At 46.9% G+C, this 25523-nt stretch overlaps 1 protein-coding gene across 2 annotated transcripts in view; it reads right to left on the reverse strand.

Annotated features, from left to right (window-relative positions):
* Positions 1 to 25523, reverse strand: part of LOC121568639 (liprin-alpha-3-like) — a 40809-nt gene that overhangs the window by 2314 nt on the left and 12972 nt on the right. For both annotated transcript variants that reach the window (XM_045221114.1, XM_045221115.1), the window contains exons 8-31: positions 24193 to 24285; positions 23486 to 23538; positions 23252 to 23345; positions 22869 to 23003; positions 16611 to 16694; positions 15836 to 15967; positions 15441 to 15503; positions 15270 to 15352; positions 14633 to 14798; positions 14187 to 14383; positions 13544 to 13784; positions 11240 to 11373; positions 10991 to 11142; positions 10747 to 10843; positions 10516 to 10597; positions 10205 to 10405; positions 9349 to 9411; positions 5477 to 5503; positions 5128 to 5303; positions 4512 to 4609; positions 3997 to 4172; positions 2464 to 2532; positions 2027 to 2189; positions 886 to 949 (exon numbers count right to left, since the gene is read on the reverse strand). In XM_045221114.1, the coding sequence (XP_045077049.1) occupies positions 897 to 949; positions 2027 to 2189; positions 2464 to 2532; positions 3997 to 4172; positions 4512 to 4609; positions 5128 to 5303; positions 5477 to 5503; positions 9349 to 9411; positions 10205 to 10405; positions 10516 to 10597; positions 10747 to 10843; positions 10991 to 11142; positions 11240 to 11373; positions 13544 to 13784; positions 14187 to 14383; positions 14633 to 14798; positions 15270 to 15352; positions 15441 to 15503; positions 15836 to 15967; positions 16611 to 16694; positions 22869 to 23003; positions 23252 to 23345; positions 23486 to 23538; positions 24193 to 24285 (2832 nt within the window). In that variant the 3' untranslated portion in view covers positions 886 to 896. The remainder of the gene's footprint in view (positions 1 to 885; positions 950 to 2026; positions 2190 to 2463; positions 2533 to 3996; positions 4173 to 4511; positions 4610 to 5127; positions 5304 to 5476; positions 5504 to 9348; positions 9412 to 10204; positions 10406 to 10515; positions 10598 to 10746; positions 10844 to 10990; positions 11143 to 11239; positions 11374 to 13543; positions 13785 to 14186; positions 14384 to 14632; positions 14799 to 15269; positions 15353 to 15440; positions 15504 to 15835; positions 15968 to 16610; positions 16695 to 22868; positions 23004 to 23251; positions 23346 to 23485; positions 23539 to 24192; positions 24286 to 25523) is intronic.

Raw genomic sequence — 25523 nt, forward strand, 5'->3', positions numbered from 1 at the left:
GAGGAAACCTGGCACCATCCCTACTGTGAAGCATGCTGGTGGCAGCATCATGCTGTGGGGATGTTTTTCAGCGGCAGGGACTGGGAGACAAGACAGGATCGAGAGAAAGATGAACGGAGCAAAGTACAGAGAGATCCTTGATGAAAGCCCGCTCCAGAGTGCTCAGGACCTCAGACTGGGGTGAAGGTTCACCTTCCAACAGGACAACGACCCTAAGCACACAGCCAAGACAACGCAGGAGTGGCTTCAGAAAAAAGTCTCTGAATGTCTTTGAGTGGCCCAGCCAGAGCCCGGACTTGAACCCGATCGAACATCTCTGAAGAGACCTGAAAATAGCTGTGCAGCAACGCTCCCCATCCAACCTGACAGAGCTTGAGAGGATCTGCAGAGAAGAATGGGAGAAACTCCCCAAATACAGGTGTGCCAAGCTTGTAGCGTCCCCAAGAAGACTCGAGGCTGTAATCGCTGCCAAAGGTGCTTCAATAATGTACTGAGTAAAGGGTCTGAATACTTATGTAAATGTCATATTTCAGTTTATTCTATTTTATAAATTAGCTAAAATTTCTAAAAACCTGTTTTTGCTTTGTCATTATGGGGTATTGTGTGTAGATTGATGAGGGAAAAAAACAATTTAATCAAATTTAGAATAAGGCTATAACCTAGAAAAATGTGGAAAAGGTCAAGGGATCTGAATACTTTCCGAAGGCACTGTATATAACCAAAGCTCAGAACACAACACCACAACAAACAATGTAGCTCGAAAACAAGTCGAGCCACTTCAATTCGCACATGTGCAAGCTATCTGGCATGCCTGAAGGCAAACCATGAGAGAACTCTAACTAGCTACTACATGTGTGTTTAATATGTTGGTTGAGGGCTTCTCACCTCCATGTCTCTTAGCAAGAGTATGTCCTGACTGAGGCTGCTTCACCGCGAGGCCCAGAGTTCACTGTGGGAGAAGAAGAAGAAAGAGAGAGAAACATCATAAAAATAATGACTAAATAGTGTTGAACTTTTCCATGATGTACTATTATAAAGTCGTGGGAGGAGGAAATTGTTGTAGCCTTGCCCTCTGAAGCTGCTGTGTCCTGTAGGAGCGAGCCATATGAAGGAGGTTTAGCATATGAATATCCAAGCTAATGCCATCAGCGTTGGAACTAGCCCAATAATGGACTAAAGGAGCCCAACGTTACTCCTTATAGTCCAAGGACCTTACATGTTCTGTTTAGAGGCAAAATGGCCAGATACTCCATCTAAACGTGATTCGATTCTCAATTGTGATACGGTTGTAGAAACATAAAGCCCTCTACTTTCATATCACATCAAAATAATTTCACAAATACAAAACAGCGCTGTAACATTGGAAACATGGCCGTGTGGGAACCCTAATCCTATAAAGGTGTGTAGAAATGTAACCTTTTGTTTTTAGAAAATGATTTCTCACTGAAATGAAAGATCAGTTCCTTATGTTTCCAAAACTGTACCGCAAGCGATGCATGTTAACGTTTAGAGCAAGCGTCGGGGTTCTTAACAAAACTCTACCGGACAGAAAATACTATCGTCAATCGGCGCTAAAGTTAGTAAGCGTCTATGAATGGGGTACATCGGAACATACTCACATGTGACACTGGTCTTACATTTCTTCTCTTACGTAACATGCAAACCGCCTCAAGACAAATGTTGTTTTTATCTATTAATAAATCAGACTGCCTAGTTTATATTCTGTGATATCTGCATGGTGCTGAACCTATACTCATGATAAGCCTGGTCAGACATTGGATCAGTACATAATCCCAGCTATCCAATTGAAAAAAGTGTCATTATCGATACTAGCCCTGAGTATAACTAGCCCATAGTAAATATGTAAATATGTGTTATCCAGAGTTTTAAGGGGTCATATATTGCCCAAAGCGTGACCTTCTGAGTGATAATAGAAGAATAGCCCTGGAGGTGTAAGAAGCGGAACATAGGAAACTGAGAGCGTGGCCAAAGGGAGGGGTCAGAGGTCAGTGGTCATCCTACTCACCGTCACTCTGAACCTTTCTCAGGGTCACGGAGGGCGTGGAGATGGCGGAGGCACGGAAGTTAGCAGGCAGGGTCTCCGACGAGTCCGAGGTCACCCCCCTCAGGTCCTTCTCCCTGAACATCTTCCTCCAGGAAGGGGAGCGGGTGAACGTCTTAGTCCCATCCTAACGGGGGGGAGAAAAGAGGGGGAAGAGAGAGAGGGGGAGAGAGAGAGAGAATAGAAAAAGGTTATGTCTGTCAACATTGTCATAATATCATGTTAGAAAGAATGACTTTTATGAGGGGGAAGAGAGAGAGGGGGAGAGAGAGAGAGAATAGAAAAAGGTTATGTCTGCCAACATTGTCATAATATCATGTTAGAAAGAATGACTTTTATGAGGGGGGGAAAATGCTGTCTTCACATAATTTCTGAACTAAGCGTACTGTTTTCTTTAATACCTCATCTGGTCTTCTCTCTGTTCCCATAGAGATGAGGGAGTTGTATTCCTTCTCTAGGAGTTGTCTGGCCTAGAGGAGAGATGTGAGAGAGGGGGGTACAGATAAGAATCAGGTTAGTCACTTTATTTGATATACAGTGCTATCAGTTTCACTTGCATGCCTGAGATCTGTCATCCACCAGCCAGCAGTTAGCCTGGGGATGATGTTACTGAGATACAACTGTCATCCACCAGCCAGCAGTTAGCCTGGGGATGATGTTACTGAGATACAACTGTCATCCACAAGCCAGCAGTTAGCCTGGGGATGATGTTACTGAGATACAACTGTCATCCACCAGCCAGCAGTTAGCCTGGGGATGATGTTACTGAGATACAACTGTCATCCACCAGCCAGCAGTTAGCCTGGGAATGATGTTACTGAGATACAACTGTCATCCACCAGCCAGCAGTTAGTCTGGGGATGATGTTACTGAGATACAACTGTCATCCACCAGCCAGCAGTTAGTCTGGGGACGATGTTACTGAGATACAACTGTCATCCACCAGCTAGCAGTTAGCCTGGGGATGATGTTACTGACATACAACTGTCATCCACCAGCCAGCAGTTAGCCTGGGGATGATGTTACTGAGATACAACTGTCATCCACCAGCCAGCAGTTAGTCTGGGGATGATGTTACTGAGATACAACCGTCATCCACCAGCTAGCAGTTAGTCTGGGGATGATGTTACTGAGATACAACCGTCATCCACCAGCCAGCAGTTAGTCTGGGGATGATGTTACTGAGATACAACTGTCATCCACCAGCTAGCAGTTAGTCTGGGGACGATGTTACTGAGATACAGGTGCAGTAAGAAACCAGTTTATGGGCGCGTTTCTCTGCCCAGGCTTTGCTGACGCATGACATATCTTACAATGCCTGGATTGGTATTTTAAGTGTGAAAAGCATTTCGCTGCACCTGCGATAACATCTGCAAATCTGTGTATGTGACCAATAAGCATTTATTTTATTTTGATTTAAAGTATCTGCTATCCACATCATATTTATTTTTATTTTATATTATTTAACCTTTAGTCAGTTAAGAACAAATTCTTATTTACAATGACGGCCTACACCGGCCAAACCTGGACGACGCTAGACCAATTGTGCGCCGCCCTATGGGACTCCCAACCACGGCCGGTTGTGATACAGCCTGGAATCGAACCAGGGTCTGTAGTGACGCCTCTAGCACTGAGATGCAGTGCCTTAGACCGCTGCGCCACTCGTTATAGCAATCTGGTCCCAGACGACACAACCGATGACATGGCACACAACCATCGGTTGTTGCATGCAACATCTGAGCAGGGGAAGGCGTCCAATCACTTCTAATGAGTGACGTGATCAATTTCATCTGTACGTTTACATTTTTGATTAGTGGGTGGGGTGAGGCTGGTGCATGCCTGTGTGTTCTGATTGGTTAGACGGGTGAGTACCTGTGTGTTCTGATTGGTTAGATGGGTGTACCTGTGTGTTCTGATTGGGCAGATGGGTGTACCTGTGTGTTCTGATTGGGTATCTGCAGCAGCAGGGCCAAGTCGGTGTAGTCGAAGGTGTCGTCCAGAGCCAGGAGAGCCCCATGGACCCCGCTCTCTGTCAGGTTGTCAGCGTACTCCTTCAGCCCGATGTTCTGCACCCAGCACATCACACGCTCGTTGGACCACACCATCACATCTACACAGAGGGGTAGTGGGACGAAGGCATCTGTCAGAAAACATCAGAACACCTGACATTCTTACGCAGAGAAACCCACAGGATGACTGGATCTTACACTAAGAGGGCCAATGTGGGTGCAGACTTTTGCTCAAGCCAAGCAGTGAAATACCTGATTCTACTAACCTTAATCATAATCATCAATCAAGGCTTTGATTGTTACTGAATGGAGGATTGGATGGATGGATGGATGGATGGATGGGTGGATGGATGGATGGATGGGTGGATGGATGGATGGATGGGTGAATGAGAAGCACCGAATTGGAACAAAGGATATAATGTCAGAGAGGAGGAACTCACCTTTGTTCTGGTGCTGGCTGTCTTCTCTCCTCCTCTCTAGCTCTTTGCGGTCGTAGTTCAAGCGCTTCAGGCACATTATGCCATAATGCAAACTAACCCTGAGAAAGGTCAAGAGAGGTCAAAAGGTCAGGGAGTCAGGCAGTTAATAGAGGGCATGGTCGACTGACTCTCACCTGTACTCAGAGAAAGTATTAGAGCACTCCGGTGTCTTTGACCCTGAGACGGCCTGGAGACACACCTGTAGAGTGAGTGTCACAACAGCAGAACATTTTTCAACATATCCTTTAACACCTGCATGTTTCCCATGCCATGAACACACACACCAGAGAGCGAGAGTGTCAACAGAGAAAGGGAGAGAAAGAATGAAGGACAGAAAAGGAAAGGCAGTGAGTGAATAGTGGGAGTGGGAGACAGTTACAGAAGAAGACTTCATTGTTCATTTGCAGAAACTGGAATTTGTCTATTTGCTTTTCACCACCCCCTTGAGGCAGAAAACGCCTACCCACCCAGGTGCCGATGTTAATAACAGCAACAGAAAGAGAGCGAGAGAGCGAAAGAGAGCGAGAGAGAGAGAGAGAGAGAGAGGCAAACAGACAGACGAGCAAGCCGTACGTACCTATGGAAGCTGTCCACCATTTTGAGCTGTCCCCTCAGCTCCTTCTTGGTCAGGTGGTCCAGCATGCGGGCGTCCACCAGGGATTCCATGAAGTAGGAGCGGTACTGGGGCAGACCCAGGCTGGGCAGCCAGTCATTACCCACCCACTCATGGTTCATATCCCCATAAGCCAGGATCTGAGAGGCAGAAGAGGACTCCTTCACTAGTGTCTCATTTGTTTGTGGTGTAGCTCAATTATTACTTATAGTACTTTTCTGTATTGATAATTTGTTTTTCAATGGCCACATACAATAGTGTAATTAGTGTGTTATATGTTGATGATATTGAATACAGTGCTTCCATTCCTTACCTGATCCCAGCTAATCTCTTTCAGCTCCTTAGATGCAGCAGATAGAAAGGAGAGAGAGAGACATGGGCAGAAAGAGCGAGAGAACAGAGGCAGAGCAGGATAGGGGAACAGGGAAGACAGATGGATGGAGGAAAAGCAGAGGGAGGAGGGGAGAAGAGGGTAAACAGGAAGGAGAAGACCAAGGGAGGAACAGTGTGTTAGTGAACGGGTCATTAGTGTGAAGCAGTTTACACAGAAACATTAACTAGAGATTAGAGGGAGAGAAGAAGATGCTCAACACTAAGGCATAGTAGTCCCACAAACACAGAACGAGAGAGACAGAGAGAGAGAGAGAGGGAGAGAGAGAGAGAGTTTGACTCCTAACTGAGCAGTATAAGTTATAACTGTAGAGCAATATATACAGTTGAAGTCGGAAGTTTACTTATACTTAGGTTGTAATCATTAAAACTTGTTTTTCAACCACTCCATACATTTATTGTTAACAAACTATAGTTTTGGCAAGTCGGTTAGGATCATGACACAAGTAATTCCAACAACTGTTTACATACAGATTATTTCATTTATTATTCACTGTATCACAATTCCAGTAGGTCATAAGTTTACATACACTAAGTTGACTGTGCCTTTAAACAGCTTGAAAAATTCCAGAAAATGATGTCATGGCTTTAGAAGCTTCTGATAGGCTAATTGACATAATTTGAGTCAATTGGAGGTGTACCTGTGGATGTATTTCAAGGCCTACCTTCAAACTCAGTGACTCTATGCTCGACATCATTGGAAAATCAAAAATAAATCAGCCAAGACCTCAGAAATTTTTTTGTAGACCTCCACAAGTCTGGTTCATCCTTGGGAGCAATTTCCAAACGCCTGAAGGTACCACATTCATCTGTACAAACAATAGTACGCAAGTATAAACACCATGGGACCACGCAGCCGTCATACCGCTCAGGAAGGAGATGCGTTCTGTCTCCTAGAGATGAACGTACTTCGGTGCGAAAAGTGCAAATCAATCCCAGAACAACAGCAAAGGACCTTGTGAAGATGCTGGAGGAAACAGGTACAAAAGTATCTATATCCACATTAAAATGAGTCCTATATCGACATAACCTGAAAGGCCGCTCAGCAAGGAAGAAGCCACTGCTCCAAAACCGCCATAAAAAAGCCAGACTACGGTTTGCAACTGCACATGGGGACAAAGATCATACTTTTAGGAGAAATGTCCTCTGGTCTGATGAAACAAAAATAGAACTGTTTGGCCATAATGACCATCGTTATGTTTGGAGGAAAAAGGGGGTCGCTTGCAAGCCGAAGAACACCATCCCAACCGTGAAGCACAGGGGTGGCAGCATCATACTGTGGGGGTGCTTTGCTGCAGGAGGGACTGGTGCACTTCACAAAATAGATGGCATCATGAGGAAGGAAAATTATGTGGATATATTGAAGCAACATCTCAAGATATCAGTCAAGAAGTTAAAGCTTGGTCGCAAATGGGTCTTCCAAATGGACAATGACCCCAAGCATACTTCCAAAGTCGTGGCAAAATGGCTTAAGGACAACAAAGTTAAGGTATTGGAGTGGCCATCACAAAGCCCTGACCTCAATCCTATAGAAAATGTGTGGGCATAACTGAAAAAGCGTGTGCGAGCAAGGAGGCCTACAAACCTGACTCAGTTAGACGAGCTCTGTCAGGAGGAATGGGCCAAAATTCACCCAACTTATTGTGGGAAGCTTGTGGAAGGCTACCCGAAACGTTTGCCCAAGTTAGACAATTTAAAGGCAATGCTACCAAATACTAATTGAGTGTATGTAAACTTCTGACCCACTGGGAATGTGATGAAAGAAATAAAAGCTGAAATAAATCATTCTCTATACCAGGGTTTTTCAATTCCGGTCCTGGAGGGCCGAAACACCTCTGTTTTTCATCCTCTCCTTCTAATCAGGGGCTAATTCAGACCTGGGACACCAGGTGAGTGCAATTAACTACCAGGTAGAAATAAAAAACAGAAGTGTTTCGGCCCTCCAGGACCGGAATTGAAGAACCCTGCTCTATACTATTATTCTGACATTTCACATTCTTAAAATAAAGTGGTGATCCTAACTAACCTAAGACAGGGAATTTTTACTAGGATTAAATGTCAGGAATTGTGAAAAACTGAGTTTAAATGTATTTGGCTAAGGTGTATGTAAACTTCCGACTTCAACTGTATGTACAGTGCATTCGGAAAGTATTCAGACCCCTTTTTCCACATTTTGTCAATGACAAATCAAAAACAGGTTATTAGAAATGTTAGCAAATGTGTTAAAAATAAAAAACTGAAATATCACATGTACATAAGTATTCAGACCCTTTACTCAGTACTTTGTTCAAGCACCTTTGGTAGCGATTACAGCCTCAAGTCTTCTTGGGTATGACACTACAAGCTTGGCACACCTGTATTTGGGGAGTTTCTCACATTCTTCTCTGCAGAGCTCTGTCAGGTTGGATGGGGTACGTCGCTGCATAGCTATTTTCAGGTCTCTCCAGAGATGCTCGATCGGGTTCAAGTCCGGCCTCTGGTTGGGCCACTCAAAGACATTCAGACACTTGTCTCGAAGCCACTCCTGCATTTTCTTGGCTGTGTGCTTAAGGTTGTTGTCCTGTTGGAAGGTGAACCTTCTCTCCAGTCTGAGCGCTCTGGGACAGGTTTTCATCAAGGATCTCTCTGTACTTTGCTCCGTTCATCTTTCCCTTGATCCTGACTAGTCTCCCAGTCCCTGCAGCTGAAAAACATCCCCACAGCATGATGCAGCCACCACCATGCTTCACAGTAGGGATGGTGCCAGGTTTCCTCCAGACGTGACGCTTGGCATTCAGGCCAAAGAGTTCAATCTTGGTTTCATCAGACCAGAGATTCTTGTTTCTCATGGTCTGAGAGTCCTTTAGGTGCCTTTTGGCAAACTCCAAGTGGGCTGTCATGTGCCTTTTACTGAGGAGTGGCTTCCGTCTGGCCACTCTACCATAAAGGCCTGATTGGTGGAGTGCTGCAGAGATGGTTGTCCTTCTGGAAGGTTCTGCCATCTCCACAAAGGAACTCTAGAGCCCTGACCAAGGCCCTTCTCCCCCGATTGCTCAGTTTGGCCGGGCGGCCAGCTCTAGGAAGAGTCTTGGTGGTTTCAAACTTCTTCCATTTAAGAATGATGGAGGCCACTGTGTTCTTGGGGACCTTCAATGCTGCAGAAATGTTTTGGTACCCTTCCCCAGATCTGTGCCTCGACACAATCCTGTCTCGGAGCTCTACAGACAATTCCTTCGACTTCGTGGCTTGGTTTTTGCTCTGACATGCACTGTCAACTGTGGGACCTTATATAGACAGGTGTGTGCCTTTCCAAATCATGTCCAATCAATTACATTTACCATAGGTGGACTCCAATCAAGTTGAAGAAACATCTCAAGGATGATCAATGGAAACAGGATGCACCTGAGCTCAATTTCGAGTCTCTGAATACTTATGTAAATAAGGTATTTCTGTTTTTTATTTTTAATACATTTGCAAACATTTCTAATAACCTGTTTTCGATTTGTCATTCGATAAAAAGACAAATCAATTTTAGAATAAGGCTGTAACGTAACAAAATGTGGAAAAAGTGAAGGGGTCTGAATACTTTCCGAATGCACTGTAGATTGTGGATTATTTAAAAAACAATCAATTGTAGAGTAAGGCTGTAACGTAACAAAATGTGGAAAAAGTAAAGGGTCTGAATACTTTCCGAATGCACTGTAGATCACAGGAGGCTGCTGAGGGGAGGTCGGCTCATAATAATGTTAGATAAAGGTCAATGTTAGATGTCTAGATAATGTTGAGACATTAACATAACAGGACAAACATACTTACCGGTTTGGTGGCTGCGTTTAACGACTCCATCTCAGCATGGGTCATCCACACGTTACTGGTCGACTGTGGTCACAAGACAGGAAAGAAAGAAAACATGATCATCAGAAAAACAAAAAAGTTGCCATTTTGTTTGTGTGTTGATGAGTCTGCTGTGAATGCATGTAACATTTTTATGTTAATCTCTGCACATATAATGTAAACGTGCATATACAGGTAACTACCAAAATAATGTAAACACTTGCGTAAATGAGGGATACAACGTATATTGAAAGCAGGTGCTACCACACAGGTGTGGCTCCTGAGCTAATTAAGCAATTAACATCCCTTCATGCTTAGGGTCATGTATAAAAATGTTGGGCAGGCCATTATTTTGGCCAGTATTTTGGCTACCATGGCTATGCCCCCATAGGATGACAATGCCCCCATCCACAGGGCACGAGTGGTCACTGAATAGTTTGATGAGCATGAAAATGATGTAAGCCATATGCCATGGCCGTCTCAGTCACCAGATCTCAACCCAATTGAACACTTATGGGAGATTCTGGAGAGGCGCCTGAGACAGCGTTTTCCACTACCATCAACAAAACACCAAATTATGGAATTTCTTGTGGAAGAATGGTGTCGCATCCCTCCAATAGAGTTCCAGACACTTGTAGACTCTATGCCAAGGTGCATTGAAGCTGTTCTGGCTCGTGGTGGCCCAATGCCCTATTAAGACACTTTATGTTGGTGTTTCCTTTATTTTGGCAGTTACCTGTACGTATATGTGTGTATATCAATATAGTATCATGTGTACCTCTATAATTGTGTCTACACGGTTTGTGTTCTGTGAGTGTGTACTAGTGAAACTACTAACAGAGCGATTGCTGGCTGGGGCAGAGGGGCTGGTGAGGGACACCATCTCCTGGATGGCCAGTCTCAGTTTGAGGCGGTGCAGGGGGTTACTGATGCCAATCTCCCTCTGGATCTCCGTGTCAGACAGGTTGGCCATGATGGCACCACTCTTCACATTGGCACGACAGGCTGCCACGTACCACGCTGGCATGCCCACCCACAGCTGGAGTAGTGAGGGAAAGAGGTGAGCTAGAAACAGATTGGCTAGAATGTACTGATTGTGAAGGTTTATATGGCTATAAAAGGTTTCCCATCTATCTATCAAACATATACCTCTAACCAGGAGACCACAGTGGGTCCGTCCCAGGATGCAAAGGGAAGACCCTGTCGACATGCCTCCTCCAGCAGCTCATGTCTGGGAGAAAGAGACCGGGGGAAACAAAGGTTGAATAATCATAAAACCAAAAGTGATTTCTGAAAGAGAGGAAGAAAAGGAGAGGAACACGAAAGAGAAATGACACCAGGAGAGAAATGAATAGGAGGGTGATATTCCCTGAGACTCACTTCTTTTTGCTGCGGCGGTTGTCAACAGTTCCTGTCATGCTCCCCTTGGTCAGTCCCATAGAATCCCCAGTACCCAGGTCCTCAGAAGGCGTAGAGGCTGAGAGACACAGGGGGTCAGGGGTTACAAAGACTACAAACATGGGCGTCAACACCAGGTGGACTTTGACCTGTTGCAGTTCAAACACATTTAAAGCAAAATCATGGGTTATGTAGTTTTTCCAGTATAATTTAAATTCTCTCTCACCTAGAGAGGCAGACTCTCGCCCAGCCGGGCCCATCCTTCCCTTTTCCTTCTTCCCAAAAAGGCGGCCGATGGAAGACTTGATGCTTTTCTTTTTACTGGCTTTGTGGAGAGAGTCCTGACTGCTGTTGGAACTACTGCCGTCTGCTGACAGACTGACAGACAGAAGAGACAGAAGGAATTAGAGAAACAGGGAAGGAATGAACCATACGAGCAGTACAGGGTTTCCTCGATGATGATTGGCTGTCATACCTGCGGAATTCCCTGGGGTCATCCATCATGGCCCCTGGGTGGGTGAGGGTCATCCTGTCTAGTCGCAGCGCTCGGGGGGTGGGTGGAGGGGTGGAGTCAAGAAGGGCAAGGGACCTATCATCCTCTTTGTTGTTCTGGAGGGGAAAGTTGGAACACGTTTAGGGGCCTTTGTCACGGTCGTTTACGGATGAGACGGACCAAGGCGCAGCGTGATAAGCATACATATTTATTAACGTACTGAACACGAACAAAACAACAAACAAACGATACGTGAAGTCCAAGGTAGACTAATAACATACCTATACAGAACAAGATCCCCCCCAGACTGGTGCCAAACAGGCTGCCTAAGTATGGTGCCCAATCAGAGACAACGAACTACAGCTGCCTCTGATTGGGAACCACCCTGGCCAACATAGATCTACACGATCTAGAAACTCAAAATATAGAAAAACTTAACATAGAAACTACACACCCTGGCTCAACATTTAAGAGTCCCCAGAGCCAGGGCGTGACAGTACCCCCCAAAGGTGCGGACTCCGACCGCGCCCCATAAACATAACAGGGTAGGGGCCGGGTGGGCATTCCGCCTCGGAGGCGGATCCGGCTCCGGGCGTAACCACCACTTTCTCTCCACCTCCCTGTTGCGCCCCTGGTCTGGTCTGGCACCGCTGACTGGAGCTGGACCCGACGACGGTGGATCGAACTGTACAGGCTCCGGACTGGAGCCGCTGGCCGGAGCTGGACTAGGCACCGGTGGAGCGGATTGCTCTGGCTCCGGAGTGGATCCGCTGACTGGAGTTGGACCGGACCCCGGTGGAGCGCATTGCTCTGGCTCCGAAGTGGAGCCGCTGACCGGTGCCGGACCAGGCACCGGTGGAACAGGCACGGGCCGTGCCGGACTGGACACACGCACCACTGGCTTGGTGCGGGGAGCAGGAAAGGGCCGGACCGGGCCGGACCGGGCTGACGACGTGCACCACTGGCTTGGTGCGGTGAGCAGGAACGGGCCGGACCGGGCTGACGACGCGCACCACTGGCTTGGTGCGGGGAGCAGGAACGGGCCGTACCGGACTGGCGACGCGCACCACTGGCTTGGTGCGAGGGGCAGGAACAGGCCGGACCGGGCTGGCGACGCGCACCAATGGCTTGGCGCGAGGGACAGGAACAGGCCGGGCTGGACTGGGAATACGCACCACTGGCTTGGTGCTGGGAGCAGGAAAGGGCCGGGCCGGACTGGGAACACGCAACACTGGCTTGGTGCGGGGAGCAGGAACGGGCCGGGCCGGACTGGGAACACGCACCACTGGCTTGGTGCGGGGAGCAGGAACGGGCCGTACCGGACTGTGGACACAAACCACTGGCTTAGTGCGAGGAGCAGAAACGGGTCGGGCCGTACTGGGAACACGCACCACTAGCTTAGTGCGGGGAGCAGGAACGGGCCGGACCGTACTGGGAACACACACCACTTGCTTGGTGCGAGGAGCGGGACTGGGTTCCCTTATAAACCTCCGCTCCTTCTGCTGCCTAACCAGCTCCTCTCGCCGTGCCTCTACACTCTCCTTCTCCCTTATCGCCTCCTGTAGCTCCTCCCTCTGACCAATTAACTCCTGCTCCCTCTGGACCAATAGCCCCCGTAACCTGGTGGCCTCCTCTCCTAGTCTGCAGATTCGCCCTGTCGCTGCCTCCTGCTGCCTCGTCGTCCACGCGGTGTGCCCCCCCCCAAAAATGTTCTTGGGGTTGCCTCTCGGGTGTCCGTCGTCGGCACGGTTGGCGCTGTTTCTCCTCTCCTGCCTGGGCATTTACCTTTGCCCATGGCCCTTTCCCCACGAATATCTCCTCCCATGACCACCATTTGCCCACCTGAGACATCGCTATTCTCTCTTCCTGGGCACGCTGCTTGGTCCTCATTTGGTAGGATCTTCTGTCACGGTCGTTTACGGATGAGACGGACCAAGGTGCAGCGTGATAAGCGTACATATTTATTAACGTACTGAACACGAACAAAACCACAAACAAACGATACGTGAAGTCCAAGGTAGACTAATAACATACCTATACGGAACAAGATCCCCCCCAGACTGGTGCCAAACAGGCTGCCTAAGTAGGGTCCCCAATCAGAGACAACGAACTACAGCTGCCTCTGATTGGGAACCACCCTGGCCAACATAGATCTACACGATCTAGAAACTCAAATCATAGAAAAACTTAACATAGAAACTACACACCCGTGACAGCCTTATACAGTATGTACGCACGCATGTACACACACACACACAGACACACACACAGACAGAGCAGCTGTACCTGTCTATCTGTCTCGCGGTGAGGGGAGTGGGGCAGGCGAGGGGTGGAGACCCCAGAACTGGGGGGAGAAGGGGAGGCCAGTGTGGAGGAGGTGAGGGATTGAGGGATGAAGCCGCGTCCCAGACTGTCCCTCCCTAGGGAGGAGGGGGGGATGGGGGAACCGTCCAGAGCCACACTGCTGACCCTGCTCTCGATCTCCTCCGCCCGCAACTCTGTACTCTCCTTCTCTTCCTGGATCAGCCTGACAGAGAGAAGGGGAGAGAGAGAGAGAGAGAGAGAGAGAGAGAGAGAGAGAGAGAGAGAGAGAGAGAGAGAGAGAGAGAGAGAGAGAGAGAGAGAGAGAGAGAGAGAGAGAGAGAGAGAGAGAGAGAGAGAGAGAGAGAGAGAGAGAGAGAGAGAGAGAGAGAGAGAGAGAGTAAACAGAGGAAAGTGAAAAGGAGAGAGAGGGAAAGAGAGGGGAAATGGAGGAGCGTGTCAGGGTGTGGGTGAAAGACTGAAGATAAGAATAGAGGAGTCCAATGAATGAACAGTACATCAACATAATGAAGCCTCTAGGAGAAAATGAAAAGAAACCTGTATTTGACCTAAACTGCTTGTACACAATCACAGCACCCCTCTACCTGCATCCCTCCTCCTCCCTTACTTGATCTCCTTGTTGATTGCCTCTAGTTGTTCCTGCAGCATGATGGCCAGTGTTTGTACGTCAGTCTGTCCGCTGGGAGACAGCAGCTCCGAGCCAAACAGCGTCTCTCTGTCATCCTCATCGTCAGAGCAACCGTGGTCCACACCCCCCTCAAACCCGGTCCTCAGCAGCGCTGACCCACTGTCCCAGTCCCCGTACTGCATACATACACACACGCACAAACACACACACACGCAAGCATGCACACAGGCACACACACACACATACACACAGAGAAGGTTCAGTTTGTTGGGTTGTGATGCTTGCAACATAACAATTGTGGGTTTAATTCCCAAATGGACAGACAACATCCACTGAATAGATGTGTTAAGTGTAAGTCAATGTGACTATATCATTATGAATATTAGACAGGTCAAAGGTGAGCATGCGATCATGTGACCTCTGACCTTGCTGGTGTCCTCCCGGGCTGTGCTCCAGCGTCCGCGGTGAGTCCGCCTGACCACGGCCACGGTGTTGGCATTACTGTAGTGATCCAGGTGAGCAGTGGAGCCCATGGGGAGGGAGCCGCCCCCGTGGGAGTACCTCAGCTCCAGAGCACTTCCTGGGAGAGACCTGAGAGAGAGAGAGAGAGAGAGAGAGAGAGAGAGAGAGAGAGAGAGAGAGAGAGAGAGAGAGAGAGAGAGAGAGAGAGAGAGAGAGAGAGAGAGAGAGAGAGAGAGAGAGAGAGAGAGAAGAGAGAGAGAGAGAGAGAGAGAGAGAGAGAGAGAGAGAGAGAGAGAGAGAGAGAGAGGTAAGATAGACCAATATAGACAGTGAGTGGGAGCGATAACTGGAATGTATATTCATCCAGCCTCTCTGCTCCATATGTATAGGCCACACCTGAATGTATAGCCCTATCTCTATACTGAAAATAGGAGAGAGAGGTTATAGGAAGCGTTTAACCCTGCAAACCACTTCTACTACTTGGTTACAATACTGCCAGCCACATTCATAGGCAGCAGCTGTAGGAGGTGTGTTGGAGGTGTGTAGAGGATGTGTAGGAGGTGTGTAGAGGGAGGGAGGGAGGGAGGGAGGTAGGCTGACCTGGAATAGCAGGACCCCCCGGGTCTCAGTCTGAGCTGGTCCAATTCCAGCTGAATCCTCTCCAGCTCGGCTATCAGCTGGTCCTGAAACAGGGACAGAAAGAGAGAATATGTTAATAAAATTGAAATATTTAATAAAAACAAGTAAAAAGGGAATTATCTCTTGATATACCTTGTTTGCTAGAAGGTCGTCCTGGATCTTCTTCATGTTAGAAAGTTCCTCAGAGAGAGCATTCTGAAAGGATCACCATTCAAAACTTTATTAAGCCTACTGCATAACAACAATATATGTGTAATAACATATTCATTACACATGATCAATGACATGAGGTCCGAGCTGTATTCCATAGTAGCTGTTTAGAGCCAGAGTGGGTTTTAATATTGACGTGACAACAGTCTTGAATAGAAACTGGATGAAGAGGATTGTGTTGACTGTTTTGAGTGGGAACTCAGGTGAGTGTGAAGAGAAGGGCTATGGGTTTTGGTTGTAGTGTTGACTGTGTTGAGTGGGAACTATGCTAAGTTTGAAAAAGTGTGAGAGGGTGTGAGTGGGCCGGTAAGTAGTACCTTGTCCTCCAGGGCAGCCATCCTCTCCTTGAGATGGAGCTGAAGCCTTTCGTTAGACTCAGACAGCAGCTTGTCCACCGTGTCAGACAGACGCTTGTTGTGTTCATCATTCATCCTCTCCCTCTGCCTCGCCTAGGGAAATGAGAGAGAGAGAGAGAGAGAGAGAGAGAGAGGGGGAGAGAGAGAGAGAGAGAGAGAGAGAGAGAGAGAGAGAGAGAGAGAGAGAGAAAGTAGGGGGGAGAGAGAAAAGAGAGAGATTAGGGAGCTAAATAGTGGTCTTTTCATGTCTGTTATTGTTTCTACTGTTGGTCCTGCTGCCATCTTGGACAAGGCCTCTCCAGCTGGGAAACTCTGTGTGCCTCGCCTGCCCTGAGGCAGGGAGAGAGTAAAATATAAAGAGGGAAAATAATAAATATGCCATTTAGCAGACGCTTTTATCCAAAGTGACTTACAGTCATGCGTGCATAAATTTTTTTGTGTATGGGTGGTCCCGGGGATCGAACCCACTACCTTGGCGTTACAAGCTCCGTGCTCTACCAGCTGAGCTACAGAGGACCACAAGGAGAGAGGGTGGAAGCGAGGGTGGGCGGAGAGTGAACAGCAACCATTCTGCTTGACTGAGTGAAAGATAAGGAGATTGGGATCTGAGTGCAGACTGTCAAATAGAGGGTTTAGAAAATTAGCATGCCATTGTAGAGTAAAGAGTGATAAAGGAATGGTTTGAAAGAGGGGGTGGATGGGAGAAAAAGAAAAAGGGAGCGTGAGCATGACTCACCCTCTGTAACTCCTGATTCTTCTCCTCTAGCTGCGCCTCCATCTGTCGCAGTCGCTCCTCAAAGTTACCATGACGCTCCTCAGCCTGTGATGCAAGAGGAGGGTGGGGAGTCACCATGTCAGAATGTTGTTAGAACATAAAGGAATTATGATTGAGCAACCTTGGGTTGGGTCAACATTTTGATGAAAGTGATCCCGTCTGTGCAGATCATAGTCAAACACAGTAGGATAATCAAATTTTCCCTATAACCATCATGAGGTACAACTTAGCCTATGAATGAAAGTTTACAAAGTAGGTGCACACAGGTCGAGAGAAAGATTTGAGGTCACAGAGTGACACATGGACAGACAGTGACACATTCAATACCGCCTTGCTCACTCTTGCCTGCATCTAGCTGATATAGGGTGTAATCATTAGTCCAACAGTTGCAAACAAGGGTTTCTATTGGACAAATTCAGGTATGTTCATCCCCGTTTTATTCAGTTTGCTTCCGTTTAAGAAACATTTTTCAACAGAATCGGCGGAATGAATACACCCCTGATCACGCGTAAATACAGTTCACTTTCATAGCAGCCACGTTCAATCAATCAATCAATCAATTTTATTTTATATAGCCCTTCTTACATCAGCTAATATCTCGAAGTGCTGTACAGAAACCCAGCCTAAAACCCCAAACAGCTAGTAATGCAGGTGTAGAAGCACGGTGGCTAGGAAAAACTCCCTAGAAAGGCGAAAGCCTAGGAAGAAACCTAGAGAGGAACCAGGCTATGAGGGGTGGCCAGTCCTCTTCTGGCTGTGCCGGGTGGAGATTATAACAGAACCATGCCAAGATGTTCAAAAATGTTCATAAGTGACAAGCATGGTCAAATAATAATCAGGAATAAATCTCAGTTGGCTTTTCATAGCCGATCATTAAGAGTTGAAAACAGCAGGTCTGGGACAGGTAGGGGTTCCATAACCGCAGGCAGAACAGTTGAAACTGGAATAGCAGCAAGGCCAGGCGGACTGGGGACAGCAAGGAGTCACCACGGCCGGTAGTCCCGACGTATGGTCCTAGGGCTCAGGTCTCTCAGTTGGCTTTTCATAGCCGATCATTAAAGAGTTGAAAACAGCAGGTCTGGGACAGGTAGGGGTTTCGTAGCCGCAGGCAGAACAGTTGAAACTGGAATAGCAGCAAGGCCAGGCGGACTGGGGACAGCAAGGTGTCATCATGCCCGGTAGTCCTGACGTATGGTCCTAGGGCTCAGGTTCTCAGAGAGAAAGAGAGAACGAGAGAATTAGAGAGAGCATACTTAAATTCACACAGGACACTGGATAAGACAGGAGAAGTACTCCAGGTATAACCAACTAACCCCAGCCCCCGACACATAAACTACTGCAGCATAAATACTGGAGGCTGAGACAGGAGCGGTCCGGAGACACTGTGGCCCCATCCGAAGAAACCCCGGACAGGGCCAAACAGGAAGGATATAACCCCACCCACTCCGCCAAAGCACAGCCCCGCACCACTAGAGGGATATCCCCAACCACCAACTTACAATCCTGAGACAAGGCCGAGTATAGCCCACAGAGGTCTCCACCACAGCACAAACCAAGGGGGGGGCGCCAACCCAGACAGGAAGATCACGTCAGTAACTCAACCCACTCAAGTGACGCACCCCCCCCAGGGACGGCATGAAAGAGCACCAGCAAGCCAGTGACTCAGCCCCTGCAACAGGGTTAGAGGCAGAGAACCCCAGTGGAGAGGGGAACCGGCCCGGCAGAGACAGCAAGGGCTGTTCGTTGCTCCAGCCTTTCCGTTCACCTTCACACTCCTGGGCCAGACTACACTCAATCATATGACCTACTGAAGAGATAAGTCTTCAGTAAAGACTTAAAGGTTGAGACCGAGTCTGCGTCTCTCACATGGGTAGGCAGACTGTTCCATAAAAATGGAGATCTATAGGAGAAAGCCCTGCCTCCCGCTGTTTGCTTAGAAATTCTAGGGACAATTAGGAGGCCTGCGTCTTGTGACCGTAGCGTACGTATTGGTATGTACGGCAGGACCAACTCGGAAAGATAGGTAGGAGCAAGCCCATGTAACGCTTTATAGGTTAACAGTAAAACCTTGAAATCAGCCCTTGCCTTAACAGGAAGCCAGTGTAGGGAAGCTAGCACTGGAGTAATATGATCAAATTTCTTGGTTCTAGTCAGGATTCTAGCAGCCGTATTTAGCACTAACTGAAGTTTATTTAGTGCTTTATCCGGGTAGCCGGAAAATAGAGCATTGCAGTAGTCTAACCTAGAAGTAACAAATGCATGGATTAATTTTTCTGCATCATTTTTGGACAGAAAATTTCTGATTTTTGCAATGTTACGTAGATGGAAAAAAGCTGTCCTTGAAACAGTCTTGATATGTTCGTCAAAAAGAGAGATCAGGGTCAAGAGTAACACCGAGGTCCTTCACAGTTTTATTTGAGACGACTTTACAACCATCTAGATGAATTGTCAGATTTAACAGAAGATCTCTTTGTTTCTTGGGACCTAGAACAAGCATCTCTGTTTTGTCCGAGTTTAAAAGTAAAAAGTTTTCAGCCATCCACTTCCTTATGTCTGAAACACAGGCTTCTAGCGAGGGCAATTTTGGGGGCTTCACCATGTTTCATTGAAATGTACAGCTGTGTGTCATCCGCATAGCAGTGAAAGTTAACATTATGTTTTCGAATAACATCCCCAAGAGGTAAAATATATAGTGAAAACAATAGTGGTCCTAAAACGGAACCTTGAGGAACACCGAAATGTACAGTTGATTTGTCGGAGGACAGACCATTCACAGAGACAAACTGATATCTTTCCGACAGGTAGGATCTAAACCAGGCCAGAACTTGTCCGTGTAGACCAATTTGGGTTTCCAGTCTCTCCAAAAGAATGTGGTGATCGATGGTGTCAAAGGCAGCACTAAGGTCTAGTAGCACGAGGACAGATGCAGAGCCTCGGTCTGACGCCATTAAAAGGTCATTTACCACCTTCACAAGTGCAGTCTCAGTGCTATGATGGGGTCTAAAACCAGACTGAAGCATTTCGTATACATTGTTTGTCTTCAGAAAGGCAGTGAGTTGCTGCGCAACAGCTTTTTCTAAAATTTTTGAGAGGAATGGAAGATTCGATATAGGCCGATAGTTTTTTATATTTTCCGGGTCAAGGTTTGGCTTTTTCAAGAGAGGCTTTATCACTGCCACTTTTAGTGAGTTTGGTACACATCCGGTGGATAGAGAGCTGTTTATTATGTTCAACATAGGAGGGCCAAGCACAGGAAGCAGCTCCTTCAGCAGTTTAGTAGGAATAGGATCCAGTATGCAGCTTGAAGGTTTAGAGGCCATGATTATTTTCATCATTGTGTCAAGAGATATAGTACTAAAACACTTAAGTGTCTCTCCCGATCCCAGGCCCTCGCGAGTCTGTGCAGATCCAGGACAGCTAAGCCCTGGAGGAATACGCAGATTCAAAGAGGAGTCCGTAATTTGCTTTCTAATGGTCATGATCTTTTCCTCAAAGAAGTTCATGAATTTATCACTGCTGAAGTGAAAGCCATCCTCTCTTGGGGAATGCTGCTTTTTAGTTAGCTTTGCAACAGTATCAAAAAGAAATTTTGGATTGTTCTTATTTTCCTCAATTAAGTTGGAAAAGTAGGATGATCGAGCAGCAGTGAGGGCTCTTCGGTACTGCACGGTACTGTCTTTCCAAGCTAGTCGGAAGACTTCCAGTTTGGTGTGGCGCCATTTCCGTTCCAATTTCCTGGAAGCTTGCTTCAAAGCTCGGGTATTTTCTGTATACCAGGGAGCTAGTTTCTTATGACAAATGTTTTTCGTTTTTAGGGGTGCAACTGCATCTAGGGTATTGCGCAAGGTTAAATTGAGTTCCTCAGTTAAGTGGTTAACTGATTTTTGTCCTCTGACGTCCTTGGGTAGGCAGAAGGAGTCTGGAAGGGCATCAATGAATTTTTGTGTTGTTTGAGAATTTATAGCACGACTTTTGATGCTCCTTGGTTGGGGTCTGAGCAGATTATTTGTTGCGATTGCAAATGTAATAAAATGGTGGTCCGATAGTCCAGGATTTTGTGGAAAAACATTAAGATCAACAAAATTTATTCCATGGGACAAAACTAGGTCCAGAGTATGACTGTGGCAGTGAGTAGGTCCAGAGACATGTTGGACAAAACCCACTGAGTCGATAATGGCTCCGAAAGACTTTTGGAGTGGGTCTGTGGACTTCTCCATGTGAATATTAAAATCACCAAAAATTAGAATATGATCTGCTATGACTACAAGGTCTGATAGGAATTCAGGAAACTCAGAGAGGAACGCTGTATATGGCCCAGGAGGCCTGTAAACAGTAGCTATAAAAAGTGATTGAGTAGGCTGCATAGATTTCATGACTAGAAGCTCAAAAGATGAAAACGCCATTTTTTTTTTGTAAATTGAAATTTGCTATCGTAAATGTTAGCAACACCTCCGCCTTTGCGGGATGCACGGGGAATATGGTCACTAGTGTAACCAGGAGGTGAGGCCTCATTTAACACAGCAAATTCATCAGGCTTAAGCCATGTTTCAGTCAGGCCAATCACATCGAGATTATGATCAGTGATTAGTTCATTGACTATGACTGCCTTTGAAGTGAGGGATCTAACATTAAGTAACCCTATTTTGAGATGTGAGGTATCACGATCTCTTTCAATAATGGCAGGAATGGAGGAGGTCTTTATCCTAATAAGATTGCTAGGGTGAACACCGCCATGTTTAGTTTTGCCCAACCTAGGTCGAGGCACAGACACAGTCTCAATGGGTATGGCTGAGCTGACTACACTGACTGTGCTATTGGCAGACTCCACTAAGCTGGCAGGTTGGCTAACAGCCTGCTGCCTGGCCTGCACCCTATTTCACTGTGGGGCTAGAGGAGTTAGAGCCCTATCTATGTTGGTAGATAAGAGGAGAGCACCCCTCCAGCTAGGATGGAGTCCGTCACTCCTCAGCAGGTCAGGCTTGGTCCTGTTTGTGGGTGAGTCCCAGAAAGAGGGCCAATTATCCACAAATGTTATCTTTTGGGAGGGGCAGAAAACAGTTTTCAACCAGCGATTAAGTGCTGAGACTCTGCTGTAGAGCTCGTCACTTCCCCTAACTGGGAGGGGGCCAGAGACAATTACTCGATGCCGACACATCTTTCTAGCTGTATTGTATTCAGCTACACAAGTACGTTGTATTCCTTCTCGCATCTATGCACTCTCCTCCTCTCACCTTGTCCCTTCGCTTGTGGACTTCAATGCACAACACATCAGTTGTATGTGACCAGGCAACTACTCACCACATTTATGCACTGCAGTGCTAGCTAGCTTATGCTTTCAGTACTAGATTCATTCTCTGATCCTTTGATTGGGTGGACAACATGTCAGTTCATGCTGCAAGAGCTCTGATAGGTTGGAGGACGTCCTTCTTGTCATAATTACTGTGTAAGTCTATGGAAGGGGGTGAGAATCATGAGCCTCCTAGGTTTTGTATTGAAGTCAATGTACCCAGAGGAGAACGGAAGCTAGCTGTCCTCCGGCTACACCATGGTGCTACCCTACAGAGTGTTGTTGAGGCTACTGTAGAATCTAATAGCAAAATAGTGTGTTTTAATCAAGTATTTGGTGACGTGATTATATTTAGTATAGTTTTATCTAAAAAGGGTAACTTTTTTAATGTTTTACCATTTTTCTTTTTATGAAATTCACTGAGGAGGATGGTCCTCCCCTTCCTCCTCTGAGGAGCCTCCACTGATGTCAGTGTACATTAATCTTATTTGGAGTGACATTTCAGCCATCTTGCCTCAACAAGTACTACATAATTGGTTCTTTGGGAAGTTACGCTGATGACTGAAATATTTACATCTCCTTCACAATCATATTTGTTATGACTGACAGTTTTGTGATGCAAGCAATAAATTATCATACAGCTTTTGACTTGTTCTGCACCTGAGGCTGAACTATAATGTGAACAGTATTTTGGTTTATAGTATGATGAATGGTGTGGTGAAGCCATAACCATTATCATGCAGGGGTCGTAGCAGGTATTTATCTATTTCATATTTTGATTTTATATTTATTTGATTTGAGCTTGCTGTCAAATTTACACACGAATGCACGCACGCACGCATGCATGCATGCACTCACACAAACACAGACGCACGCGCACACGTACACATGCAAGCACACACACACACACACAGGTAGTGGAGGTGGTGTACCTTGTTGAGTGCAGCCACTCTCTGGGCGAGCTGGGCCTCTATCTCAGGCAGCGTCTCGGCCCTCTGTAGAGTCTGCTGCAGCTTCTGCTTGGCATCGTCTAGACGCTCCTGGAGCTGCCTGTTCTTCTCCTCACTCTGCAGGAGAGGAGGAGGAGGAGGAGGAGGAGGAGGAGGAGGAGGAGGAGGAGGAGGAGGAGGAGGAGGAGGAGGAGGAGGAGGAAGGGAGAGGAAGACGAGTAGGAGGAGAAGGAATTGACCCTCACAGTCAGTAACAAAAATAATGATCAACCCTGAACGCAAAATGTAGAGCTTTTATCATCACTAAAACACAAATCCTCCCCATTAGCAGAAACAACCAGGAGAAAGCAGGTAATTTCACCCACCTGCCTGTAGAGGGAGTCTTTACTGGCCAGGTCATTCTCCAGCCTGTCTTTAATGTCGTGGAGAGACGTCGCCTCCCTCTGGGCACTCAGGTACCTGCAGGCACACAGCACAATGACATACAGCAGACGCATGTATTAGGCAATGTCTTACAACTGAACACAACAGACAAAATTGCCTATGGCCAGAGACATTCCTTGGTGTATTCAGGGGGGTGGATAGACTGTGGTATTTACCTGCGTTCTAAGGTAGTTATTCTCTCCTCCATGTCCTCTCTCTGACATAGAGCCTGATAGAGAGGAGAAAGCGGGAGGGACAGACAGACAGAGGAAAAGAGAGAAACAGAAAGAGAGGGAGAAAATAACATAAAAGTTGGGTATGATCAAAGGGACTTGGCGCTGTGGGCTAAACCACTATTACTGTAGCTGAAGAATGATAATAGTTAGTTGAAGGAAGTTGTTGACAGAGGAGCCACGTCTCTGCCAAGCGACAAATGTTATTGCACAAGTCCTGGAGGAGGAGAAGGGAGAGGAGGGGGAAGAGGAGGGAAGGAGGAGGGGGAAGGAGAGGAGGGAGGGAGGAGGGAGGAGGAAGGGAGTGGAGGAGGAGGTTGGGGGTGTGGTGACTGGGTGGCTCTGGGACCACTAGCCCCAAAATTAATTCCAGTCCCCAGGCCACCAATCAGCTGTGTGAGTGACAGCGCCAGCTTCTTTCCATGCACTTGCCTGTTTACTAGAGATACTGTTGCCATGGCTACAAGTCTCACACATACAGTACAGTACAGTAGCAATTACTGCTGCCAAGTATGCAAATGTCTCTGTTGCCATAGGAAACTGTTACATTTCTCTAGGAGAGTAGGGAAAATAGACATAAATATCTTCTCTCTAGCACAATGAGATGCTGACACACGTGTATTTTCAACCAATTGGGAAGTAGGGCTCACCTCCTTCACATCCCTCTGCAGTTTCTGATTGGCTTCCTCTGACTTGGTCACCTCCCTCCTAGCTGCAGTCAGCTGTTCCTCGATCTCCCCAACCTGGAGGGTGACATAATACAGTGAGGGAAAAAAGTATTTGATCCCCTGCTGATTTTGTACGTTTGCCCACTGACAAAGAAATTATCAGTCTATCATTTTAATGGTAGGTTTATTTGAACAGTGAGAGACAGAATAACAACAACAAAATCCAGAAAAACACATGTCAAAAATGTTATAAATTGATTTGCATTTTAATGAGGGAAATAAGTATTTGACCCCCTCTCAATCAGAAAGATTTCTGGCTCCCAGGTGTCTTTTATACAGGTAACGAGCTGAGATTAGGAGCACACTCTTAAAGGGAGTGCTCCTAATCTCAGCTTGTTACCTGTATAAAAGACACCTGTCCACAGAAGCAATCAATCAATCAGATTCCAAACTCTCCACCATGGCCAAGACTAAAGAGCTCTCCAAGGATGTCAGGGACAAGATTGTAGACCTACAAGGCTGGAATGGGCTACAAGACCATCGCCAATGGAAGAAACACAAAATAACTGTCAATCTCCCTCGGCCTGGGGCTCCATGCAAGATCTCACCTCGTGGAGTTGCAATGATCATGAGAACGGTGAGGAATCAGCCCAGAACTACACGGGAGGATCTTGTCAATGATCTCAAGGCAGCTGGGACCATAGTCACCAAGAAAACAATTGGTAACACACTACGCTGTGAAGGACTGAAATCCTGCAGCGCCCGCAAGGTCCCCCTGCTCAAGAAAGCACATATACAGGGCCGTCTGAAATTTGCCAATGAACATCTGAATGATTCAGAGGAGAACTGGGTGAAAGTGTTGTGGTCAGTTGAGACCAAAATCGAGCTCTTTGGCATCAACTCAACTCGCCGTGTTTGGAGGAGGAGGAATGCGGCCTATGACCCCAAGAACACCATCCCCATCGTCAAACATGGAGGTGGAAACATTATGCTTTGGGGGTGTTTTTCTGCTAAGGGGACAGGATAACTTCACCGCATCAAAGGGACGATGGACGGGGCCATGTACCGTCAAATCTTGGGTGAGAACCTCCTTCCCTCAGCCAGGGCATTGAAAATGGGTCGTGGATGGGTATTCCAGCATGACAATGACCCAAAACACATGGCCAAGGCAACAAAGGAGTGGCTCAAGAAGAAGCACATTAAGGTCCTGGAGTGGCCTAGCCAGTCTACAGACCTTAATCTAATAGAAAATCTGTGGAGGGAGCTGAAGGTTCGAGTTGCCAAACATCAGCCTCGAAACCTTAATGACTTGG

This window comes from Coregonus clupeaformis, chromosome 7 (genome assembly GCF_020615455.1).
Source record: "Coregonus clupeaformis isolate EN_2021a chromosome 7, ASM2061545v1, whole genome shotgun sequence".
Classification (NCBI taxonomy): domain Eukaryota; kingdom Metazoa; phylum Chordata; class Actinopteri; order Salmoniformes; family Salmonidae; genus Coregonus; species Coregonus clupeaformis.